This window comes from Argiope bruennichi, chromosome 8 (genome assembly GCF_947563725.1).
Source record: "Argiope bruennichi chromosome 8, qqArgBrue1.1, whole genome shotgun sequence".
NCBI classification, from domain to species: Eukaryota; Metazoa; Arthropoda; class Arachnida; order Araneae; family Araneidae; genus Argiope; species Argiope bruennichi.
In genome coordinates, this window is record NC_079158.1 from 32,636,301 (window position 1) to 32,660,597 (window position 24,297).

The 24,297-nt window shown below is 27.7% G+C and overlaps 2 protein-coding genes across 4 annotated transcripts in view; one reads left to right on the forward strand and one right to left on the reverse strand.

Moving 5' to 3' along the window:
* Positions 1 to 1,506: 1,506 nt before the first annotated feature.
* Positions 1,507 to 11,137, reverse strand: LOC129981473 (peptidoglycan-recognition protein 2-like). Of its 2 annotated transcripts, none has more exons than XM_056092322.1 (5): positions 11,019 to 11,137; positions 9,967 to 10,028; positions 7,860 to 8,039; positions 6,873 to 6,950; positions 1,507 to 1,740 (listed from the first exon to the last, which is right to left on the reverse strand). In XM_056092322.1, the coding sequence occupies exons 1-5, from the start codon at positions 11,027 to 11,029 to the stop codon at positions 1,718 to 1,720; spliced, it is 354 nt and encodes a 117-aa protein (XP_055948297.1). In that variant the 5' UTR covers positions 11,030 to 11,137; the 3' UTR covers positions 1,507 to 1,717. The 2 variants fall into 2 exon arrangements, with proteins under 2 accessions (XP_055948297.1, XP_055948296.1); XM_056092321.1 differs by having other exon boundaries at positions 6,745 to 6,950.
* Positions 11,138 to 16,192: 5,055 nt separating this feature from the next.
* Positions 16,193 to 24,297, forward strand: part of LOC129981745 (ninjurin-2-like) — a 64,131-nt gene continuing 56,026 nt past the window's right edge. The window contains exon 1 of one of the 2 annotated variants that reach the window (XM_056092722.1): positions 16,193 to 16,612. In XM_056092722.1, the coding sequence (XP_055948697.1) occupies positions 16,394 to 16,612 (219 nt within the window). In that variant the 5' untranslated portion in view covers positions 16,193 to 16,393. The remainder of the gene's footprint in view (positions 16,613 to 24,297) is intronic. The other variant, XM_056092723.1, reaches the window with a different exon arrangement.

Sequence of the window (24,297 nt, forward strand, 5' to 3'; positions counted from 1 at the left end):
TATCAAAGCAAAGCAATTTTAATTTTAAAAAATCTGTGTAGTGGGTGGTATAAGTTACTTGAAACTTGTTGAGGAGTTTGGGAAAATATGTTGACATTTTTGACAAATATTAAAAAAAGTGTAATCGGTATAGTTATGGAAATGAATTGTTACTTTTCTTTAAATAGCATCTTATTATTTAATATTTGAACGATGATGTTTAAATCTTATTAGAAGTGATTATAATTATAAATGTGACTGATTTGATACACCAATGTAGCAGATTGGTATGAGCGAGGATAGAAGCTGGGACCTTGTGGTTCGCAGCCGAGTAACATGACCACAATACAAAAGCAACTGCTAGTGTAGCATACCTGTTAACTGGCTTATAAGCTTTCAACACAACTGTTTGTAATTTTTTGAAATGGCGTTTGTTGCAGAAAGAGATTCAAAGAAAATTTCGATGGTAAAAATCTATAAGCAAATAATTGCGAATGGCATGATATTAAAAGGCATTCAAGATATCGAACATTGAGGAGATGACGTAGAATATCTTGTGCTACTTTCATGAACAATTAGAACATATCAACAACTTATTCAGAATTGGGTAGATATTTCTCCTCTGAAGCGAGATGTGGTGATTTATCGAAACCAGAAAAATAAGTGATAGTTATTCTTTTCCTCAATTTTAATATAATATTAATGATGATTATAAATTTTGGTAAATCATTTTCTTGGAATTTAACTTGAAATATGATCAAAACTAATTTTTTTTCTTGTTTATAAACAAAGCAATTTAATTATATACTGGCAGTTCATAATATATTATTTTAGCATACAAATTCCGATATTCAATGATTTTCTTAGAAATGAAATACTTTGAACCATATAGTGCAATAATATCAATTTTTTTCGCGTTTTAAAAATAGTTATTTTTAAATCACTCGAACTTCACGTTAACTTCTGAGTTGCGCAGACTCTTTTTTTTTCATGCGCTTTTTTCCATATGCTGTAATTAAAAATGCTTTATCTTTAACATTCCATTCTAAAGCTATATAAGTCAGAAAACTTAATAAAGTTCATATGTTATTATTATTTGTTATGTTATCAGCTATGTATGTTTGCTATATAATTTGTTATGTTGATGCCGCAGTCAAGTCAGTTACGTTTTTAAAAGGAAAGAATCGAATTAGTTAGTCAGTAATTAGTTATTAGTAAGTAATGGAACAATCATCTACTTTATATCCCCCTTTTAGATAAATTATATCATGTATTCTTTTAAAGCTTAATGTTTCAATGCGTTCAGCGAAACCTATTTACGGCATAGATGGTAGCATGCGTTCAATGCGTTCAGCAAAACATATTCACGGCATAGATGGTAGTATCACTGTTGAAAATTAAAATTTCGTTTGCTCTGTTTCATTATATGAAAAAGCAAATGTTAGTCGTCTAAGTGATTAGTATTTCTGAGAAATAACACTGAAGACAAAATGATAATGAGTGCATAAAAACAACTTGAACGAAAAATTCCATGACCAATTTATAAAATATAGTTGTTCTAAAAAATACCCAGTGAATTTCGAAATATAGCTTTATAAGATGAAATGAACAAAATATAGACATTTAGCACTTGTATCCTTCAAGACGACCACCTTTGAACATGGGCCAATGTTTGATTATTTCATACAGTTTGTCTCCTGGAGAAGCTGTGCAGGTTGCGTCTCGGGCGCCATGTAGCTCACGGTTTTCTGCTACGTGGCCCTGAGAAAGAGAGAATAAAAAAGGAATTAGCATTGCAATGGAATTGCATTTATTATTCAAGAAATTTTGAATTTATAAAACACGTGTTTTTTTTTGTTACAATTATTTAAAATTATCTCAGAATGATGCATATTAAAACATATCAAACCAGAAAGGAAAAAGAAAGCTGAATTTCTCTGGTTTCAAAATATGCAAGTCTCGGGTTTTTAACAATCAAGAAATATTTTATTCTTTTGATTATTACAAGTTTTTTTTTTATTTAATAGACTAAATTTCTGTTCAATTTCTCAAAATTTCCTTTTTATTCTAGTTTAGGGAACAATTCGCTAACAATCAACTTGTAAATATTATTAAGAAAACTTAATAATAATTAAAAATACCTCACTTACGACTAAAACTAAGATATTATTTAAACAATAGCATTTATATTTCTTGAGATTGTCTTAGTTCAAACTTTTCTAAGAAAAGGGATGTTTGACCCGAGGATTAGGGATGTTCATCCAAAGGCGGAATTTTTGATCCAAGAGCTGAGGATCCAAGACTATCCAAGGATAGCTGAGATAACACATTTTAAAAGAGTCACTAAAACAAGAAATTAAACAATTAAAAAAAACTTGATGAATCACGAAAATGTTTCAAGCCTTACATATTTCTTCTTATTTGTTAAAAAAAGATAAAATTCTAAAGAACATATTGAAAAAGGAAATAATAATGAAAGCAGCAGATCACAATACTTAACATTCAATAGTCTAATAGATAATGTTTAATTTTTTAAGGCAAATTACTGCAACTAAAGAAAGGAAATTTATAAATGCTTCATTAATCATACAGTAAGAAATAAAAGTGGCAACTTTCAACAATGTTGCATCTTTCCAGTACTGTAATGATTCTAAAGATAATAATAAGAATGTTTACTCCAATAGTGGAGATCAAATAGAAATCCACAGACAATTTGCACTTTGTCTTAATTAGAAAAAAAATTAACTAGCAGATATCCTTACAAGGCACTTATTCCAACTTTTTCTGATATAGTATCTGAGTAAATATCATACTTATTAGAAATGTGAAAATGAAGGAATTTTAATAATTTTTTATAAATCAAATTTTTTATTTATGTTTTGTCAGTAGTTCAGCTGTACAGACAATCAACAATTTAAAACATAATCTAAGAGTGTGGTTGACAGCTTAAAAACATAATGAAAAAAGAAGAAAAATAGAAGAAATATGTTCTTTATAGATAAATTATTCATTATTCGATAACTCAAAATCTCGAAAGAAATTAATCAAATATATAAAAATAACAAATTCGAAAAAAAGTTCACTCTTTTGAGTTCATAAAATATTTCAATATTACTTTCACTGTAATTATTAAAAGAATATTTTTTTTAAAAAAAAGCTAATATTTAAACTGAAATTTTTCTTAATTACACAAAACTGACGACTGAATTCCAAAAAATTCATACAAAGAAATATTTGTAAAGAAATAATATCACTATACAACCACGCTCATTAAAAATAAAAATGTTTGCTGGAAATAACTATCACTGCTTACATATTACATCCTTTCATAATGAGAACCATGAAAATAATAACCTTATAATTTATTAAAAAAAATTCCTTCATATTATAACAAATAAGAGCTATAAATAAGAGCTATCTAATTCAAAGAACCTTGGAAACTACCAATTTCAATAACATTCACTGATGAAAAGTATTAACTTAGACAGCCATTTAACTACTCCTAGCCGCAAGTTAAAGCTCAAAGCAAATTATCGGTAACAGCATAAGGGATTTCTCATTCCCACACCAGGCAAATTAAAGTCAAAAAATAACCATCGGCATTAGCCGAAATTAAGGTTAGCAGGGTGTGCCGGGCAAAGCAACAAGCAAGAGAAACATACCAAGAAACATGAAAGCTACATTCAGCAATCGATATTTTTTTTGTGTTACATTAAGGTTAGCTCTAGCAAAGTAGCCATTAGGTGATTTCAAGTGATTAAATGAACCCATTAGAAAAACTAAAGGGAAAGTGATGCCCTGGGTACATTAACACTGATTGCAAAAATATGAATCACGTGAGAAGTGGAAATCAACACTGAAAAAGAATACACTTGGAAGTCTAGTGGGGCTTTTTTGGGGGGGGGGGTATTATTTCAACTTTGTTGTTCAATATATAGTATCATGTTTCAAAGTTAATTATTTATAGTAGTGGATAGTTTTTACTTTTTTCATATAGGAAATATAGAGAATATATTGTAATCGTCAAAAAATTCTAACTCGAGACTTTGACGAATCTCCACGTTTAAGACCATCCTCAGTTCAAAAAACACTTTTATGAAAAATGTACGTCTGTCTGCTTGGGATAACGATAACTCAAAACCACTTTGAGATAGATTGTTGAAATTTGGTACATGGTCTTTACTCAAAATTCTATTTAGATGAAGTACATCTGTACGGCTGTTTTAATATACGTACATAATAATATAATACAAAACAACGAGAGCTAGTTAGATAGAATTTGGTACACGAATTTAATATATATAGTATAGACACTTGCCAAATTGATCCAAATCCAATTAGAGTTTGACCGTCTGTCGGTTTGTACTTTCAGAAACAAGTAAACGCGATCATTCAAAAACTGCAATGACTTTAATTTATCAAATTTGATATGGAAACGTATGTCTTCAAGTACAATTTCGTGCCAAATTTTTGTTTCAATCGGTTGAGAAAAGCGTGTCAAAAATCTGTGAATGTTATTAACATATATCAATGATTAATCGCCAAATAACTCGCCAAGAATGACACTATAGACTCAGTAAAAATGCTAAGTTTACGCCGAAAGTTAATATTTCGCAACTATTGAACACCAGTGCCATATAAGACGTTCTCTGACGTGACAAGTTTATTACAGAGGATGCGAGAAAGTTTTTGGGATTCACTCTCGCTGGTTTATTTATTGTATGGTATGAATTACTCACATTGTCTTAAAAACGAACCTGAATATGTAATTGTATACTTTTACCGTTTTGTGGGTGGCATTAAGTTTCGGAGTTTGTAACATAAAATGCTATTCACCGTTTAAACGATGGACTGAACTGCATGAGTGAACAAAAAAGCGAACAATCTGCAACATAATATATTAATATGAACTTTAAAAGCAGTCACTATCTCAGGATAGTTCAAATGAAGTAGCCATTTGGTTGGTTCAAGTGACTAAATGTAAAATCCTAAGGAAAGTAATACTTTAGACACATTAACATTGATTGCAAAAGTATGAAAAGTATGAACACTGAGAAATAATGCACTTTCATTTCATTGATTGTTTGTATTATTCCGGTATTGCTAAAATTCAGTACAAAGTATCGCACTGCAGATTGGATTGTTTACAGAAATGGGTACTGTTTTCTGTTTGTTATATGGTGTACGTTGCACACCTTTTACTTAAAGATAAACCTGAATATGCAATGGTAAATTTTTGGGGCTTTTCTATGTGACAATAAACAGGAGGATTCTGGGATGTAAAACATGAACAATGATTTTAATGCTGGACTGAGATGCACGACTGAATAAAAGACGAGCAATCTGCGGTGTAATGGATTATTAAGAACTTTGAAGACAGTAAATATCTCGGGATAGCTCCAGTTAAGTAGCCATTAGGTTGCTTCAAACTCACCCATTAGGAAGACGCTCTAGGAATATTAACATTGATTTCTAGAACGGAAAGCATGAAGGAAGTGGAAATAACAGTAAGTAATAATGCACTTGAATTTTAGCGATTGTTTGCATTATTTCGTCATTATTGCAGTGCAGCACAAAGTATCGTGTCAGGGAGTGGATTGTTTACAGAAGTGGGCAGTTTTTCATTTATTTTAGAGTATATGTTACTCACATTTTTTTTTTTTTTTTTTTTTTTTTTTTTTGAAAATGAGGCTGAGTATATTATTGTAAATTGTTGTTACTTTAGTAAGAAAAGGCTTTGGAATGTGGAGTGATTCACCATTTTAATGTTGGAATTAAATACATAAATCATTGAGGCAATACAATATAGAGTACAAGATGATTTTGAAACATTACTTGACTTCATTAAAGACTTTTAAATAGGCAATAAAGGAAATAATCACAGGGCTGCTAAGAAGGGGAATTTGAGGCTTAAAATGATCTATTTAAAGAAAACATGGATATTATATTATGCATAAACGATTCACCTGAGGTTAAACAAAATCAAACCAACATTTGCAAAGAAAAGCCTGCAACAGAAAGCAATTGATTCAAAATAATCAACTTTTCCAACTTTTATGAGTTAATCCACGTAAGAAACATTGGATTGGAAGTCCGTTTAGAGTAGTTGTTTTAAAATGTATCTCCATAATTTATCGTCATATAAACGATTAAATAAAATCGATGTTAAGAATTTACCTTAATTCGTTCGCTGCGTTTCAAGCAAATGTGTTGCTGATCCTATTCCAGCAAATTTTAATAAGGAATTTTTAATTAGAAACTGGATATATATTTGGGGCTATGGTATCCATGCTTTCTTCTCTTAGATTTTGAAGAGTTTAAAGTATTGGTAATAAACATATCGTTCCTGATATCAGTAATTTTCGTTGTTTTGTGGAAATGTAAATTCATGTTTTATATTTCAATGCTTACTTGCTGGTCAGAGATTATTTTAATTAACATAAAAGAAAGTAGATTTGACAGACCTTTAATTCTAAAAGTAGATGCAAGAAATAAGCAATGAATATCATTGCTTTGATAACAAAAGAAAATGATATGTTAAGATATTTTTATCATATACTTATCATGTACACTACATATGTATATATTTAACACATTATTATTATTATTTGAAAATAAAAGGAAAGGAAGTTTGATATTTGGAAAACAAAATTGTTTTGAATTGATTGCTGTTTTTATAGAGATTTAAATTTGAAATTTGAAAAATTAGCCTTCGTTATTATTAAAAACAATTAGAATCAATTAGATGTATTATTAGAATCTTACCGATCGTATACCACAGACAATTAATGATCTCGCTGCCTTCAACATTTTTGCATTTGGTGTAACTTGTTGATAATTTCCAATAAATGCTATACCATAGGATTTGCTATTCCAACCAAAAGTGTGGATACCTTCTTTGGTCCAACCTGCTCCTTCGTAGACTCGTCCATCCCCACCTATGACAAAGTTGTAACCGATATCTCCCCATCCTGAAACGATAAAAAAAAAAAGCAATATGTAATGAATCTTCAATATCGCTTCTCTGCAGAGTTATTCTCATTGCAAGGAAGACTTTTGTAGATATTTTAATGGTCGCTGAATGGATGCCAGTTTAAAGAATTTCCAGATTTGGTAACAGAATTGATGGTTATTTGGCGACTTGTGGCGGACAAAAATGAAGGATCCCGAATATTCGAGAATCTTTTGGATATCTCCATTAATACTGATGTTATGACATTTGTTCTAGAACATTCGATGTCCAACCACAGGAGCTGTAAAAGTTTTCTTTGCTATTTTCAAGTTAATTCACTATATTGCTTTTATTTCATTTTTAAGAACTATGTATCCGAACTATTTAAATTATAACAAAGTATCGTTTAAATGTCAGAACACTTTTCTCAGTAAACATTTTTTTTTATTCTCTTGTTTTGAAATTCACCTGTAGATTAGGGTTATCTTCTTTTTTTAGTTCTCAGACTAACTAATAAGATAAAACTCTGATAAATTTTGTATTTAATTATTTAAAAATGTTTTAAAAGCGTTAGAATTTTTTAAAATTTAAAACATCATTTGATAACTCATTTTGTAAACCTTTACAGTTTAAAACCTTTTTAATTTAAACTATTATACTCAGATTAATAACTTTTCTTTTAAGAGCCAAGAACCGGTGAGTCAATTTCCACCCTTTATTCATAGTGTATATGGCTGCAAATTTAGAAATCTGTATGTCTAATTCAATACCTTAAACCAATACAATTACTAATATATTTTTCCATATTTTGATACGTTTCATGACATTTTAAAGAATTTATTTATTAAGACACAAAGAATTACATTTTTATATTTAAAAAACATTTATTATTTTGTGAAATTAATGAGAGACAGCATAAAGATATTACCCAGATTTATGTGGTGATTTTGCATGTTTCGCATTTGAGCACTACATGCTTCTTTGTTAGGGCACTGAGGAGTGACTGTATGACCAATGATCACATGCTTCACTGGCCTTTTGATGGAATTTCTTTGTGAAGGAGGCCGAGCTGACCACTGTGAACGGGAAATTATTTCAACGCCTGAGCCTATAGAATACAAAAGGAATAAAATAAATTTAAACTTTAAAGTAGCTAGCGGAAATCAAACTGTCAGTTTTAATGCCTGATGTCTATTATAACATTACGATATTAAAAATCTATAAATTTCTTCAGGGACAATTATTGAGACTATACTAGACAAAAAAAACTCATAGACAGAAAAACACAAGATTTGATAAGTTTGTAAGTAATATTTTCATAAAATATTTTACTAAATATCGCTAATTCTATTGGACACTGTAAGAATTTTAGACATTGTAATTTTTTAATAGGCATACAATAATACATGATTCTTTATGTTATTTAAAGCAGTTTACGAACTGGAACATGCTTATGTCTAAAATTAGCTACTTTATCACAATTGCAGAGTTTGCATTAAATTATATCACAAACAAATTATGTTACAAACTATCAAACTTCAAATTAAAGCTTCTCTAAAAATGCCAGCAGTCTTTTGGTTAGTGAAGTTATTTAAAAAAATTCTCTGCATTTTCAAAATATTTTACAATGCAAATCTCTGGGAACCCCAAATCTTTTAATAATTGAAAAGCCGTTCTGATGTTATTAATTGTATTAACCCTTTAAAGGGCCATTTTTTTTCTAGTCATATTATGTTAAAATATTTTTAGGCTTCAAATTAGAATAAGAAAAGGGATTTATTTAGCTTATTAGATAAATTTAATTTCATGAATTAATTAATTTGGTTAATTAATAATTAAGTAACAAATCAAGACACGTCATTTTGTGTGAGATAAAGAACTGAAGCATCTAAGTTTCTGTCCTTCTAAAAAAATTTGTCAGAACCTATGCCAACATACATAATTTCATAGAAATATTGATAAATTTGGTGGGAAGCATACTTCCCACGGCCCTAGAAAGGGGTAAAAGAGAATCCTGAGAATTTCATTAATTCTTGGACATTTAAAATTTTAGAAAAATACAAGCTAAGATATTTACATGAAGATTTTTGGGCTAAAATAAAGCAAAGTTTCTTTTTGAATGTGATATTTTCATGCATAGATTTGCGAACAAAGATTTTAAACCAAAGAACTTTGGAAATTTTAAAGAAATGACTGTATAAGGAAAAAAGTTTATCTTCTTAAATAAATTTTTGATTTGCAACACTTCTAACAATTTATAGTTTAATAAAAGTAATTAATCTCATTATATATCCATTTATTTATATTTTTTGTTTTACCTTTGATATCACGTATTTAATGTATCACTGTAAAAGAATTTTAAGCATTTTATATTAAGTAAAATATTGCTAATGGTAAATAAATTTATTTTTATCTTTTAAAAAATTAGTGAATTGCAAATGGTATATTTGATAGTTATTAGTAAAGTAACTAAGGATACAAATATCTAAGAATATCTCTAAAAATAATAATTTATAGCAGTTAAAATTTTAACACGTTATTAGTTTCTTCATAAACTAGATAATAACATTTTACTTCTTGAAAGCTTTTGTATTTCGGAGGTTAAAATGAGAAACTACCTATCCAGAGATGGGAACTATTCAGCTTTCTTTTCCTTGAGGTCAAAGCAGTATTTGAATGTAGTTTTAAAACTTTATGAATAGTTTCTCATTTTTGCTATTTGTCGATTAGTTTGTTATTTGTTTGTAACAGACTCTGAGTGTTTTATAATATCATCTTGAGCATTACTTGAGATCTGGCATATTCGAAAAATGTGATATTAATATACAATTTAATGAATTTTCTTTGAATTATTTCAAAAATCTCGATTATTAATTTTTTATACCGCTTAATTAAATTTCAATTAGAATGATTCACCATGTTTTACATCTTGAAACATTGTTATATTGAATTATTACTAGTTCAAACATGAAAATAACAAGGAATATATAAAGAAATCAAAGAGAAAAGGAAAATAAAAGAATGTATGTACTTACATGCAGCAGCAAATGTCAACAAACAAAGATGAATCAAAAGGGAAATAATCTTTTTCTCGCCTCTGAAAGAAACAATTCAATCTATTCATGATTAAACTGCTCATTAAGTTAACACAAGAGAAACAACAATTTTATATGAATCTTTTTTAGTTCTTTATTAGAATTAATTTTTATTAAATATTTGATAAGCTTTATTAGAACACATATATTTTCACGTAGGTTATAGTCACATGCAAATGCTTCTATTTGTTCTATTCTCTTCCAACATTTGGCACAAATCTATGAAAGCCAAATGCCAAACTTCATCCATGTTGTTAATTGCATTTTTGTAGTCTAGTGTTGGTGACAATTATCGTTCCCAATAACAGGAAGAGAGGCAAGTACATCAAAATAATTTTAAAAATAATCTTTTTTTAAACTCAAAGAGGCTTAAAATAGGGAAATTTATGAAAATCTAGATGTCAAATTATTTCACGATTCCAATATATTTTGTGTTTATGTTTTGTCTACGAGAATTTAGAAATTAAGATAATGCAACTACAGCGATGTAATATGCGAGATTCATCATAATTCCAGAATATATACTGTCCATTTAAGGATTCTTAAATCCTTCATCTTAAACACAGGGAGGTCAATAATCAAAGGCGAAAATAGAAATTTAAAATCTGAATGGCAAAAGAACAATTTTAAAACTTCTAAATAATTGCAAAAAATTATTGATTTAGTTTCAGATTGCTACAAATATCTTGTAAAATATATACAAATTAGAAAGCATATCCATTTTTAAAGAAAAAATTTGGTGTCATCATAGGTCTCTATGTTAATTTTCAGAAATTTATTTACATAATTAAATCAAGCATAAACAAATACCATCACAACATAGTTATTTGAATAATAAATCTCTTTTTAAAAACTATTTCCAATTTAACTTTATTAGATTATTCGAAAATAATTATTCATTGGTGAAATTGTAAATAAACCTAAACAGATTTTAAAACCGAATTTTGAAAGCAACAATGCACCAATTGTTGAAAATGAAATTAAAATAATACCTGGAGTACATGCTGAGTGTAACAAAAGTTCATGAGACAGTCGGTTTAATTTCTAGACCAAATCTCGTTATCATATATATATACTCGACAGCGAAATTATCGGGTGTTTTTTTCTTTCTGATTTGTTCTTCTTTCATATCTTTTTAACTCCTTTTATCAAACAATTTTAACCTTATCGTATAAGTTACGCGATAGGAAATTCCAAAAGACAATAGCATCATTTTAACAGAACGCGAAGAAATCCATGGTTTTCCCATGCCTAGCATATTTCTTTCACATTTGTATAAAAAACTGTCTGCGTATTTATTTCTTAGTTATGTGGTATTTCGTCACCTATGTTATCTTTTTTGATTCTGAATATAATCACAGATAGGTTAATGTTCCATTTCTCTTCGTACTTTGCTTTTAATTTTGTCCATGCATATTAGCACGAATGCTTTTGTGTACATCACTTTATAAAAGCATATAGATTTTGTTTGATCCACATAAAATCTGGTCTACTTGCTTTGTAAACAAGATAAAAGTTACAGTTAACTCTAAAAAGTAATTGAAATATAGGTGAATTGAAAATTAAGTCAATTTTTGGTATGTGCAGCTATATCACCCAAAATTATAATCTCGTCAGAATAATTTTCACATTATATTAAAACAGAAAAAAAAATACAATTTTAGTAAAATAGATATCATTTCAATATGATTTTTTTCTAAACTTAACAAATAAATTTGAATTATTAATAATTAATCTAAGGAAATGGTTTTTGATAAATTTATAGTTAAATTCATAACTAATAAATAAAATATTAATTATAAATAATTTTTAATTGTTTAAAAATATAATTAGTCAATCAATATCATAAAAAATCTTTAAATTTTTATCTGATACATTATCTGTATCAATGTTTTTAACGTTATGATAAAAATCAAACTATTTTCACCATTCCATCAAACCAATTGTGTCTCAAACCAATCAAATAAAAACAAATTACTTATTCATCCGAAGTAGATTTGCACTTCCGTTTTTATTTTGCACGCATGGCAAATGCAATTTGCAATTTGTAGTAAATTGATACCCTTCAATTCATATTTTTCAATCGATTGGTTCCACTAAATTCATATTTTCGAATTAATAAGGCAAATTTTCGAATAATTATTTTCAATTTATTGGAATATAACTTAACAACCAGGAAACCAATATTCTGAGTGAATAAGATGATGGCGATTGATAGCTAGTATTTATTTAAGGAAAAAAGCAAAAAAAAAAAAGATTTTTAAAAAACTGATTAGAAAAACTCTATTACCTTTTTTTATCTTTTAATAATCTAATTTTTTTTCCTTGGTTGTCTAGTAAAAGCAAAAGAAGAAAAAAATCGTATTTTTTTACATAAAAAAAATACGATTCGTCCTTGAAGTTTTGCCGAATCTCAACATTTCAAAAACTCTTAATTAGAATCATACCTATTTATGAATGAATTTACTCACAAATTCAGCAAAGCGAATGGAGACAGTTTAATATGTCGTATTTACATAATAATTGCAACTTTCTATGAAATTTTATTCTAAATAAATGTATGGGAAGCTTAAGTTAGTAATTCCGTATTCAATTGAGGATGACAATTCGAAAACGTAACATAGCTACTAGAAATTCAATAAAATCCATTATTCAGACACTTTTTTATTTTAAATTATTCAGTTTAAATCCTGAAATAAGATTTGTTCTGTATTGACGAAAAAAATACATAAAGTACATGATTATAAATAGTCCATTGCTAATCCAACAAGAAAAATAATTTGAATTTGATTATTTTTCTTTTTTACTTTTAAAATGATGTGATAAATGTAAAAAATTGATTAAATATTCTTTAGTATATTTTTATTAATAACTGAGTGAAGGTAAACATATATAAAATATTTTAATCAATTTAATCGGCGTTAAGTTTTCTTAATGTAAAGAGCAGCAGTATTTTGAAATGATTTGTTTTCCATCGTTGTCATAACAACGCTACGTACACCTGTTGAAAAGAATTAAGACAAACGCCTTTTAATTTATATCCCCACCTTTCTTTTTAATTATTTAATTTCTCAGGATTGGAATATATTAATATTTAGAAGCTGTTTTTAAGATTGTATTCTTTACACAAATCATTAATTACTCAGTAGTTAAAGTGACAACGTCTATTTTCATTTTATAGAAACAATGAATAAAATTTGGAGGAAAATGTTTCAAAATAATTGAATTATCTTAATAAAAAAGTATTTACGGCATTTTAAAAATTACATGTTAAAGCATTATTACACAATTAAATCTATAATATTCTTTTTAAATCTACAACTTGTAAATACAGACTAACATTTTAGTTTGATCGTAGTAATTGTATAAACACAAGAAACAAACTTGTCAGGTGGTGCTAGTCAGTCCATAATCATTTTTTAAGTGGAAAATTGTCAGAGGAGCATAGCAGTTTCTTTTTGTAAAGTAGGAACAGATTGTCCTAATTTATATCCACTTTCCATCTATGTTAGTAGGAAACCGAGTTTTTTTGCTAAGGCTATTAAAAGGGCTATTTTTTATTCATTATTATTATTATTATTTTGGATTTTCCATTAAAAATAAATCGTTTTTATGATAAAATTGGATGTAATATTTCTGAATATAGTATAATTCAATTTGGTTAAGTTTAAAGAAAATTACAGGAACATGTTATGAGTAATATAGCTTTCCGGTAAAATAATGTGCAAATGAAAAATTAATTCAAAAAAATTGAAATTGAAAATAAGTATAAGAATTATTTGTCTTCTACAAAGCAAAAAAGTAAATATGATATTTTTTTAAAAAAAGAAAACATCTTTGAATTAGTAATTTCATTTTTGTGCTATTTTTATTTTCTTGCTATTAATTCCTTAATAAAATTTAACGCAGATGATTTTCGAATAAAGAAATTAATAGATACTCTTTTGTTCGGCAGAGATTTTGAATATCACTGTTTTATTGAATTTTTCTTTTACTTCAATAGACACACATGGACAGTGCCATTTATATTATATTTTATACAGAAATATTCGCTATTATACAGGAAAGAACTTTAATTCCTAACAGCAAGTTTATTTATGAAATTTCAAGAATCAACAATTCTGTCGGAAAGTCAAAAACATTCTGTGCCTAAATTTCTTTTTTACTTCAATACGCATACAATGAATAGTGCCATTTATATTATATTTTATACAGAAATATTCGTTATTATACGCGAAAGAACTTTAATTCCTAACAGCAAGTTTATTTATAAAAACCCAAGAATCAGCAATTCTGTCGGGAAGTCAAAAACCTCCTGTGCCTAAATTTCTCTTTTACTTCAATACGCATACAATGAACAGTGCCATTTATATTATATTTTATATAGAAATATTTTTATGTTAAAAATATTATGTATGAATAAATTATAATTCAGAACACCAACTAGATTATTTATAAAACCCCAAGAATCAGTAATTCTGTTTGGAGCGCAAAATAACACCCTATGCATAAATTTCTCTGAAATTCACTTCAAAAATCGAAAGAATCGATGGTTCAGATGAAAACTTTTCATAACCGAGGTAAAAACCCCGTTGTGTTTTTACTGGTTTCCCGACATCTCACGCAACTTATGTCCAAAAAGACAAGAGCACGCAATTTGAAAGACGTATCCTGGATTTAGCAGAACATAACAACATTTACAATAGTATACAAATACCAAGCGTCGATTTACTGACGTCGGCATATGGGAGGTAAGAATCAATAACAGAGACAGTTCCACGGAGCACGACAATAATCGACAGGTGGCTCTCCCTCTCCGCTTCACACCCACCCCGAAAAACCTCTGCCCGATGGAAATGCAGGAGTTAATCTGGTCTAGATGAATTGCAGAAGCCCTCAAGAACTGGGCGTTTATGAAAAAGCAGTGATGGTAGGTCATATAATAGAAGGGAATATCGAAACTTGCTTCTAAGAATTGGAAGATGTGAACGAAAATTAATTATTCTCCTGGGTTGCTTGTCTTAGTGCGGGGGTGGAATTTTCATATTATTATGTAGATTCCGCTAAATGCTATATGTTGTGAAAACACCGAAACATTTGAAGATCGGCTAGTGAAGTGTCGGTTTAATATGGTGACAAATGAATGTCTGTATAATAAATAGTATTCATTATGCAATATTTATATAATATTTTTGGATTCTATGATATGAAAATTGTTCAGAGAATAATAGAAACTTGTTGAAATATGTTGATGAACTTGATGTGATATGGAAACGAATGTTCAGAAGGATGTTTGAATATTCATGAAGTTGATAAACTATGGGTGTACAGAAAATATAGAAACTGTTAGATTTACAAATTTCGCTTCTAGTTCTCTTTTTCAATGGGTGTTTTTTATGAAGTACTGTATCATCAAATAACAAGAATGTTTTTTTTTACTTCATGCTTGGCTGATTACACAGCAAAAAAGTATGAAAAATTAAATGCAATTAGTAGAAATTAGAAAATATTTGTGTACTAATATAGTGAAAAATATTTGTGTACTAATCGTTATAATGTTGCAAAATGTTCTTAAGTTCCCAGGGCTTTGAAATTCACACAAAATTCTGAAAATATAAACTCTTAAAAGACTCAAATCGACTTCTACAGAGAATAAAAATTCTGTATGATTTTTGGATACTCTTTCAATGTTTTAATGTGCTTAAAATATTAAGTATATAAGAAAAGAAGTATTGATGAAAACTGGCTGCAAAATTTCTTAGTCACTGATTATCGACTACGAAAGTTGTTCAGACACTATTAGAAACTTGGTGAAATATGTTGATGAACTTGATTTGATATAAAAATGAATGTTCTTAAAGATATTTGCTGATGAAGTTGAACTCTTGATGTTCAGAAAATCAATTATTGGCTATGTAAACACGATTATCGACTATGTAAACAAGCAAAAAAATGATAACATAAAAACTGCGTTTTCCTGTAAATAGAAAATAATTTCAGTCTACATGTAATAAAGTCGTACTTTTGATCATCGCTTACTTCAAAAAGTCTACTGTATGTAAATAGAATTTCCAATAATGAATGTTTAATCATTTTAGTCGATTTTGATATTCTACCACATTCCAAGTAAACACTTAAAAGTCATGTTTTCTGAAATGATGTTTTTTGTATAATGGTATATTATCTGGATTCGTTAACAAACTTAATGCTTTAGCTGAGTCAAATATATCTTTAGAACATATGCACATATATTTTTCACGTGCTGAAAACTGAAAGCGATGTCGTTCATAACTTTCACTCTGACACCTTTACAGATATTTTGTAAATAATTTTCCTCTGATGTATTGTAAAATATATAACATTTAAAATGACGATATTCAACGTCGACCCCGATAGTGATACAGTGGTGAGTCGGCGACCTTATCAGGATGTTATTGCCATTAACGAACTATCAGATTTGGATGGTTTTGAAACACGTCATAGGAAAAGAGTTACCATGGAAAACACCGAACCTCCTCGCTTTCCCTGGCTTCGAACTGAATTTATCCAAGAAATGGAAGAAAGAAAAAAATATCTTGGGTATCTTGTAAGTAATTGCATGCAAAAAATTTAGCATTATCACACGAAAGGTAAGAAATAATCTTTAAGAAAGGTTCCGCATATATGCTTTTATTGTTATATGTATTTAGTTGTATGTGTCCATTTAAACTTAAATTTTAGTCAAAGCTCGATAATACTTTGAATAAGAAGTTCAGAATATAAAGTTACTGAATTTTAAAATTAAAAATGTGCATATAAATGTAAGTAAAAATAATGAAAATAATTTATCGTATTACTTTTGTATTAATATGCTGAATATTTAAATTTTTTATTATAATTATTTTTAATCTTAAATTTGTATTTTTTTGGTGGCAGTATTAAAGAATCGCGGAATAATTTTTCACTTTTGCATGAAGGTCTGCAATTTAATGAAATCGGATTGTGTCTAGTTTTCTTCTTTAATCCTGTTGAGTTAAACCTTGTAATTTAGAATATTATCGAGTTTAAATCATGTAATTTAGATACATGTTAATTAATCAATCATTAAATCACTAATCAATCACTAAAACAAAAGTATCCTAAATTTATTTTTAAACTATTATAACAAAACATTATAGCAAATGTAGACAAATAATTCAATTCCTACTATTAGTTCACACTCTCCCTATATATATTTATACATCTTGTTCAAATGTTCAATCGTTAATAAAATACTTTTTATTCATCCACTCAAGTGTTCAAATACATTTTTCAAAACTTGTAGTGGATGACACTGATGTTAATACAGTTTTTTCAAATATTAATTCATTGATTATCAAATTTAATTAATTTTTAATACTTTAAATAGATTTTCAGCAGTTTGTAATAAAAATTGAAATCAACAATCAGTAGCTCAATCGGTAAAATGCAAGGATTTCAGTATTTTTTCACGTGAGAGTGAAGAATATGAGTTCAATTCTTGCGAAAGTAGGAATTGACTTTAATTTTTTTATATTACTTGTTTTTTATATAAAAATATTATAAAATATTTGCATAAGTTATAAGTTATATAAGTCAGTTTGCATATTATTTAAATTAAAATACTATTGTTCTTTTATAAAAAATATTTACTTAATGATATCTAAATTTAAATACGTATATTCTAACAACAGCCAAAAACCATTTCTTTTTAAAAATTATGTTATGCACCATATTTGTATGATTTCAAATTAATCTATCGATTTTACGGTGCAAATATTAAATAGAATTTAATATATAATTCTATTAAATACTTTGAGAGTTGTAATAAGAAAATCTCTACATGCTTACATCTATATTTCGATAAAATTAATAATTAATTTATTTTCGGTTATAAAATACCTAGCAAAAAATGCATAATAATTTTATGACTGCTTTTGAACTGGTTTTTTTTATTTGAATGGAATATTATGGCGGAGATTATGTCATGTAAATCCTGATTTTAAAATTTTCCAACTCGTCATTGAAAACTATATAATGACGAGTAATAAAAGGTAATTTCATATAATTTAAGGTAATTTCATAGAATATTGTTCATTCCCAATAAATATTGTTATAATTATATTTAATTGAAGACCATGTATCTTTAGATTAAAATTATTTCACGCGCAACCAAATTATAGCAAAACAAAATTTCATAATATTTTACTGCTAGATGCAAATCAACATGATAAATTCCCAATAATTAAATTAAAAAGAAACAGCAATATCATCAGAGGAAAATATCTTCGTATGCTTTGTGGGTTGAGGAAAAATAAATTTTGATGATCACTGGAGAAAAACCCCACTTATCAGTTTAACGAAAAAAAAAAAAGAAAAAAAAACCAAGATTTTTGAATCAATAAGTTCAGAAAAAGGAAGAATGCATAATTTTTTTTTCTCTCAGAAACAAAACAATTAATTAATTAACTTCCTATTTTTCTTTCCTTTTTTTTTAAAAAAAAGAAGCTTTTATAAAAGATATTTTATAAAAGCTTCTCGTTCTTTCTTTTTTAAATGACTCATAGTAGACTAATAGTTTCTGTGTGATACAAAGCTTGAGTATGTTGTCTGCGATTTTAATTATTGATATTTATGCACCTTCTTCAAATTGCTGATTTCGTAGAGAAATATGTTAAATTCTAAAAATTTGATAAAAAAATTCATTTTTATCAAACGTTTTATTTTAATTTTTGTTTAAAATAAAACGTTTTTATTTATGTTCTAAGAATAAAACAATTTTTTGAATCATAACCTTGGAAATCAAAACCACATTGTAATAGAGTAATAAACAGAAAACAGTTCCATAAAGAAATTAAGTTACAATGAATATTTTAAAAAAGTATATACCTAAAATATTTTAAAAATTAAAAAGAAATTGTTATAAATGTTATTTAATTTTCTAGTTATTTATATTATTTATATAAGCGTCTCATATTCTTAAGATTTCATTTTGAACTCCAGATTCTTAATTTTAAAAAAATGTCATTTCTAATATTTATTACATTAATAAAAGCGTGCTTTTAAACACTTTTAATCAATTTTGCATTATTTTAGTTTGTAAAAATAAAAATGTCTAATCGATTTTTACTCACTTCATGTTGTAATTGAGTTCTGAAATTTTGAACATGACTTCAGATGATAACTGAATATTTTAATTATTTTAGAGCTTTTAATTATGAATTAACACTTAAATGAGTTACAAATTGATTTCATAGAGATGGTATCGTTTAAAAGTTCATTTAAAGCCTATTAATTTCTAGATTTCATAATAATCGTAATCATAAATAACGAAAATATTAAAAATGGAAAATAATAAAAAAGGGCTTTAAAAGCCATTTTACTAGTGTAATTGTGAAGTAGAAAGTAACATTTTTTGTCAAAAATCAAGCAATGTTATTTTAAAAAAAATAAGACTCGATCATGTATAATTAAGAAAATTAAATTCAATCATTAAAAAGAAATTCTTGCATTTCCACCAAGAATTAAAATATAATAATCTGATTTTATTAAGAGTAATTTTATTGGAATTTCATGCTTTTACAATCTTATTTTGATATCCAAAGACGATTTATAATATTTATCATTCTAATAGAATATTAAATTTAACTATATCTACCCCATGTATAAATTAAATATTTATTCTTAGAAATCTAGAATATCAATATTGTATAATTTTCTTTACAATAAAAGTTATATGTTTATATAAATTATAGATAAACAAATGAAAGCCAGCACATCAAAATCGTACAAACGTTCAGTACCTATGAAACAAAAAGCGTTTTCAATAATTCGAGACAAAATATTGTTATAAAAAACTATACAAAATAAAAAGATATTAATTCCTTCATACATTTGAACAAAAGTTAAATATTAATACCATTTTTTAGAATGCAATGTTTTTAATTTTCGATTTGATATTTAAAAATCTGCTAACTAGTTGGAACGGAAATATATATTAGCCTCTTATTTTTAAGAGAGTGATTTAGACATTTGAAAAACAATCGTATTATTTGTGCGTACACTGCAGAATATTTTCTCTAATAATTTAGAAAATAAAAAATTAAGAGGCAAATAATTTCTAATAAGTTAAAAAGAAAAAAATTATTATTTTCTAAGAATAATGAATCCTTTGGCTCTTTAATCAAGGGATCATTGTGCTCAGGCCTATCGTGTAGACTTTGAATAAAGTCTTCATTTATACCCACAGTGCTCGTTCGGACCGTTTCAATTGAACACTCCTTGTATAACAGATATGCTAATTAAATGAAGGGAACTTTGATTTCACATTACTATGGCTTTTTATCTAGGAATGAACCTACCAAAATCTGTTGTTGTTGTTTCTAATGGCACTTGCTATGAATAAGCTCCCTGCCGAAGTCAACGAAATTAAGCCGAGGGTGCGTCTCTTGTTTTGTAGCGCCAACTAGGGCCAAGAGCACGTCTTAGCTACTCACGCATCACATTCGCTTGCACAGCCCCTTTTTACATGTGGGGGGGCACATTCACTCTTCTCACGGATAGAACAAATGAAGAACAACCACGCTGGAACCGTGATTCGAACGCAGGACGCTCAGACCAGGGAAGGCGCGCTACCCCTATGCCATGAAGCCGGCACCAAAATCTGCAATAAATTTATGTAATGGTACTTTTGTAAAAAAAAAAAAAGAACAATCCTTATTTAATTAATGGAAATTTTTAATCCTATCGCTGATGACAATTTTGTAAAAAAAAAAAAAAAAGTTCAATAATTACTTTGGGTGAAATTTGAAAGAATACTTCAATTGCGGATATTTGCATAAAAATTTTGATAGCCTTTTTATATCGCACAAAACAAATCCATGCTTTGTAAATAATATAACTCATACAATACTTGATAAATCTCTAAGTTTATAACTTGTACATAGATTCAGTATTTTTATTACTATTACCTAGTTATTACAGTAATTCAAAGCGATTTTTACCAATACATAGAGAAAAATATTACGATCTTCATAATTCACACCAATACGAAAGCAATAATCGTCGCAGTTAAAGAAGGCAATAATTGTTTAAACGGAACATTACAAACAAAGAAAAGTTTCCGTGATACATCGTCCATCCTCTGAGCAACTCTTACTAGAAAGAAAGGCCATTTAATCCAAATACTTAGTAATTTGTTAGATGATGGTAAAGACTCACGCAAAGCTGCAGTCTTCTAATAGAAGAGAAGAAACTTTTCCAACAAAAAAGATTACATATGAGAAGAGTCCATAAGCGAAGCAAACACGAAACACTAATTCCTTTTCTTTCGGTGATGAGTTAGAGCACCATAAGAAAATATCGACAAAAAGTAACAAGGGAGACACCGCAAGTAAATGAATCGAGATGTTTCATTGCTGGTTCAATGCATGTTTACAAAAGATTAATGAGTATGAAACGAGGTAAAATGTCTTACAACAATGGAATGAGAGTATTTTCGTTTAATCAGAGTTTTTGTAAGTGCTCCTGTTACTGTTTCAAGCACTTAGCCAAGCATAGAAGTAAAATATATAAATTAATTTTTTAAATTGATAAAATATTATTAAATTTGCATTAAATGAAAAAATATTACTGATTTTTTTTTTAATTTGTAGCGGTTACATAACTCTACTACCTTCTCATTTGACACAATAGATGGCGTTGCCTTATTAACAACAAAGTATATTTCCCATGATTCTTCTGGAGGGTCATCATTAGATTGTATTCTAGGTAAATGTCGTGTATTTTCGTGTTCGTGTTTGATTTGTCTTGTGAAATGTGCAACTTAGAAAATAATTAAATAACTGTTCCTGAAACTCGTCTGTTATTTTCATCGATCTCATAATGAAGCTATAAATAGTCTCGTCCCTCTACAAATTTATAATTTAAACATTAATAACTTATTAGCATATAGTTTTTAACATAATAATGTATTCACAGTTAAAAAGATATTGATAATTCTTTTTATTCTAAGGGACTAAGAATAAATGTTAGCTTTGTTCAAGCGCGTTTTTTTCATATCCTCTAACCATGAAATCGGCCCTGAACTTAATATTTTTTCATATATAAGGACAAGGCGGTTTAACACTTTTACTTCTGGTTTTCTAAAATTGGATCTAACTTATTCTCAAAGATATGGTAGTTATTGCTGTTATACAATTCTTATTTATTATTGTGTAACAGCAAACCACAAGTCACCCTTGTCCTGCGGTAGTAGAAGGGCAATCTTCATGACAATTCTGAACTGGGGTATGTCATTAAGTTCTAATGGTCATCACCTCTACGATACAATAATCCCTTCCATAAAAGTATGTGTCGTCATCGAAGTGGATGCGACTCGACTTTCATATCTTGCTATGCCCAGCCAGCCAGTGGGTGTACAAGGTATTAGAGCTAATGACGTCCATTAGAGCTTAACCACCGAGAGTTGACAACAAACCACTGTATAAGACTTGCTATTGTATGAAGAAAATTAAATTGAAGGGTAGATTGCATATAGGAAAGCTCGTCACTTTTACAATAGAATATGGAATAGCGAAAGCAAAGAGGATCGCTATAAGAGACTCTTAAAAAAGTATTAAGTAAAAGAAAACAATACTCTTAAAAAGTATTAAGTAAAAGAAAACAATACTCTTAAAAAGTATTAAGTAAAAGAAAACAATACTCTTAAAAAATATTAAGTAAAAGAAAACAATACAAATTAAATAAAGTACAAATTTACACTAGCATGCCTACATTGCACGAGAAGCATGTATTTCCGAAAACTGTAAGTTCTTTGAACACTTACTCTAAGTACTCAAAAGATTTATTGTTAATGTTAACATAATGAGGAGTATAATGCATGCAACTAATATCATAATGTAGCGTTGATTTGAATGCGTGTTGCATTAAATCAGTCTTGAAATTTTGTTAAGTTGAATGTTATTTTTTATTTTAATTCATTGGCAAAGAACCCTTGTAACATTTGATTTTGTGTTTTCACATACTCTAGTTTTATTGCAAAAATGATAGTCTGCTATATGCTTGATCTAACTTTTAAGATTGTCTAAAGACTTTTGAATCACTCTGCGTAAAACTCAATGCAATAAATCACATTTAAAAGCATTACATAAAACATCGATTAAAAATATCCGTCAGTTTATACAAGCAAAATAAGAAATCGTCTGAAGTTGAATGATTGAATTTAGCTATACAGTAACATTTTATAAATTGTTTCTAAATATTATTTAGTTAAGCATACTTCTACGCAGAGTATCATTTTTCACATTATAACTAATACTATTCTGAATTGCCAATTTTTAGGAATAAATTATTTTAATAGTATATGTATTGTTGCAACAAATTCACATTAAAATAACTCATAATCCTTACTGCACACAATCGTACATGAATTAGTTTAAATGTAAATTGTTATGAAAGAGATATTCAAAATTATAAAGAGAATTTCTTTATGAGAATTTAGAGAACGAAAGTGTTCTTTTAGTTAAGAAATAATAGATATAATAAAAAAATTTATAAAAATCAAATAATTAAATTTATCCTTCGATTCAACAATTCCCTGTACATTTAACAAAATTTTGCCAGACTTTAATTTGAATTCATTTGTAATTCGAATTTTAACCTGATCCCTTGAATTTTCCATTCGCATAATGTTAAAACCTCATCTACATCAAAATATTGAAAAAGAAAGCTCTCATTTCTGATTTTTTTTTTCATTTATTCCTTTATTCTCAAAGATCATCAATGAATACTTTTCCAAAGCCCCCTTTCTATTCTTCTAGAATCTTACTGTTGTACCATGTATTCGATTAAAAAGTAATAAAAATTTCTCAATTAAGCAATTTTGTATACGTTTGACGCCGAAGGCATCATTTATTCAAAACACTGTATATTGTTTGTTTATTAAAATTGCATATTTATTTCTGAAAATTATTAATTAAAAATGCTTTAAATTTCTCTCTATTATTTCATTAATTAAAACTACTTTTTATATTGTATATTAAATGTATACTATTTATTGAATTTTTTAAATTTTACTAATAAATTGGCGACTGTTTTTATTTTTAAAAGTGTCATTTTCCCTTCCTGCGTTTTTAGATCCTATTTTCATTAATTCGAATTTTTTATGATTTTTCTGTCAGCTTCGACTTTGTTATCGTATTGGTAATATCTGTAGATATGTTTTATTAGTTTGAATTATTACTTGATTGTACGTATCTTTATTTACTAATCTCA

Excerpts from the sequence above, each read along its gene's own strand:
- LOC129981473 (XM_056092321.1), bottom strand. Across the intron at positions 6,951-7,859 it reads AAATCACCACATAAATCTGG|GATGGGGAGATATCGGTTAC; the intron begins GTAATATCTTTA and ends TTATCGTTTCAG. Across the intron at positions 1,741-6,744 it reads TTGTCTGTGGTATACGATCG|GGCCACGTAGCAGAAAACCG; the intron begins GTAAGATTCTAA and ends TCTCTTTCTCAG.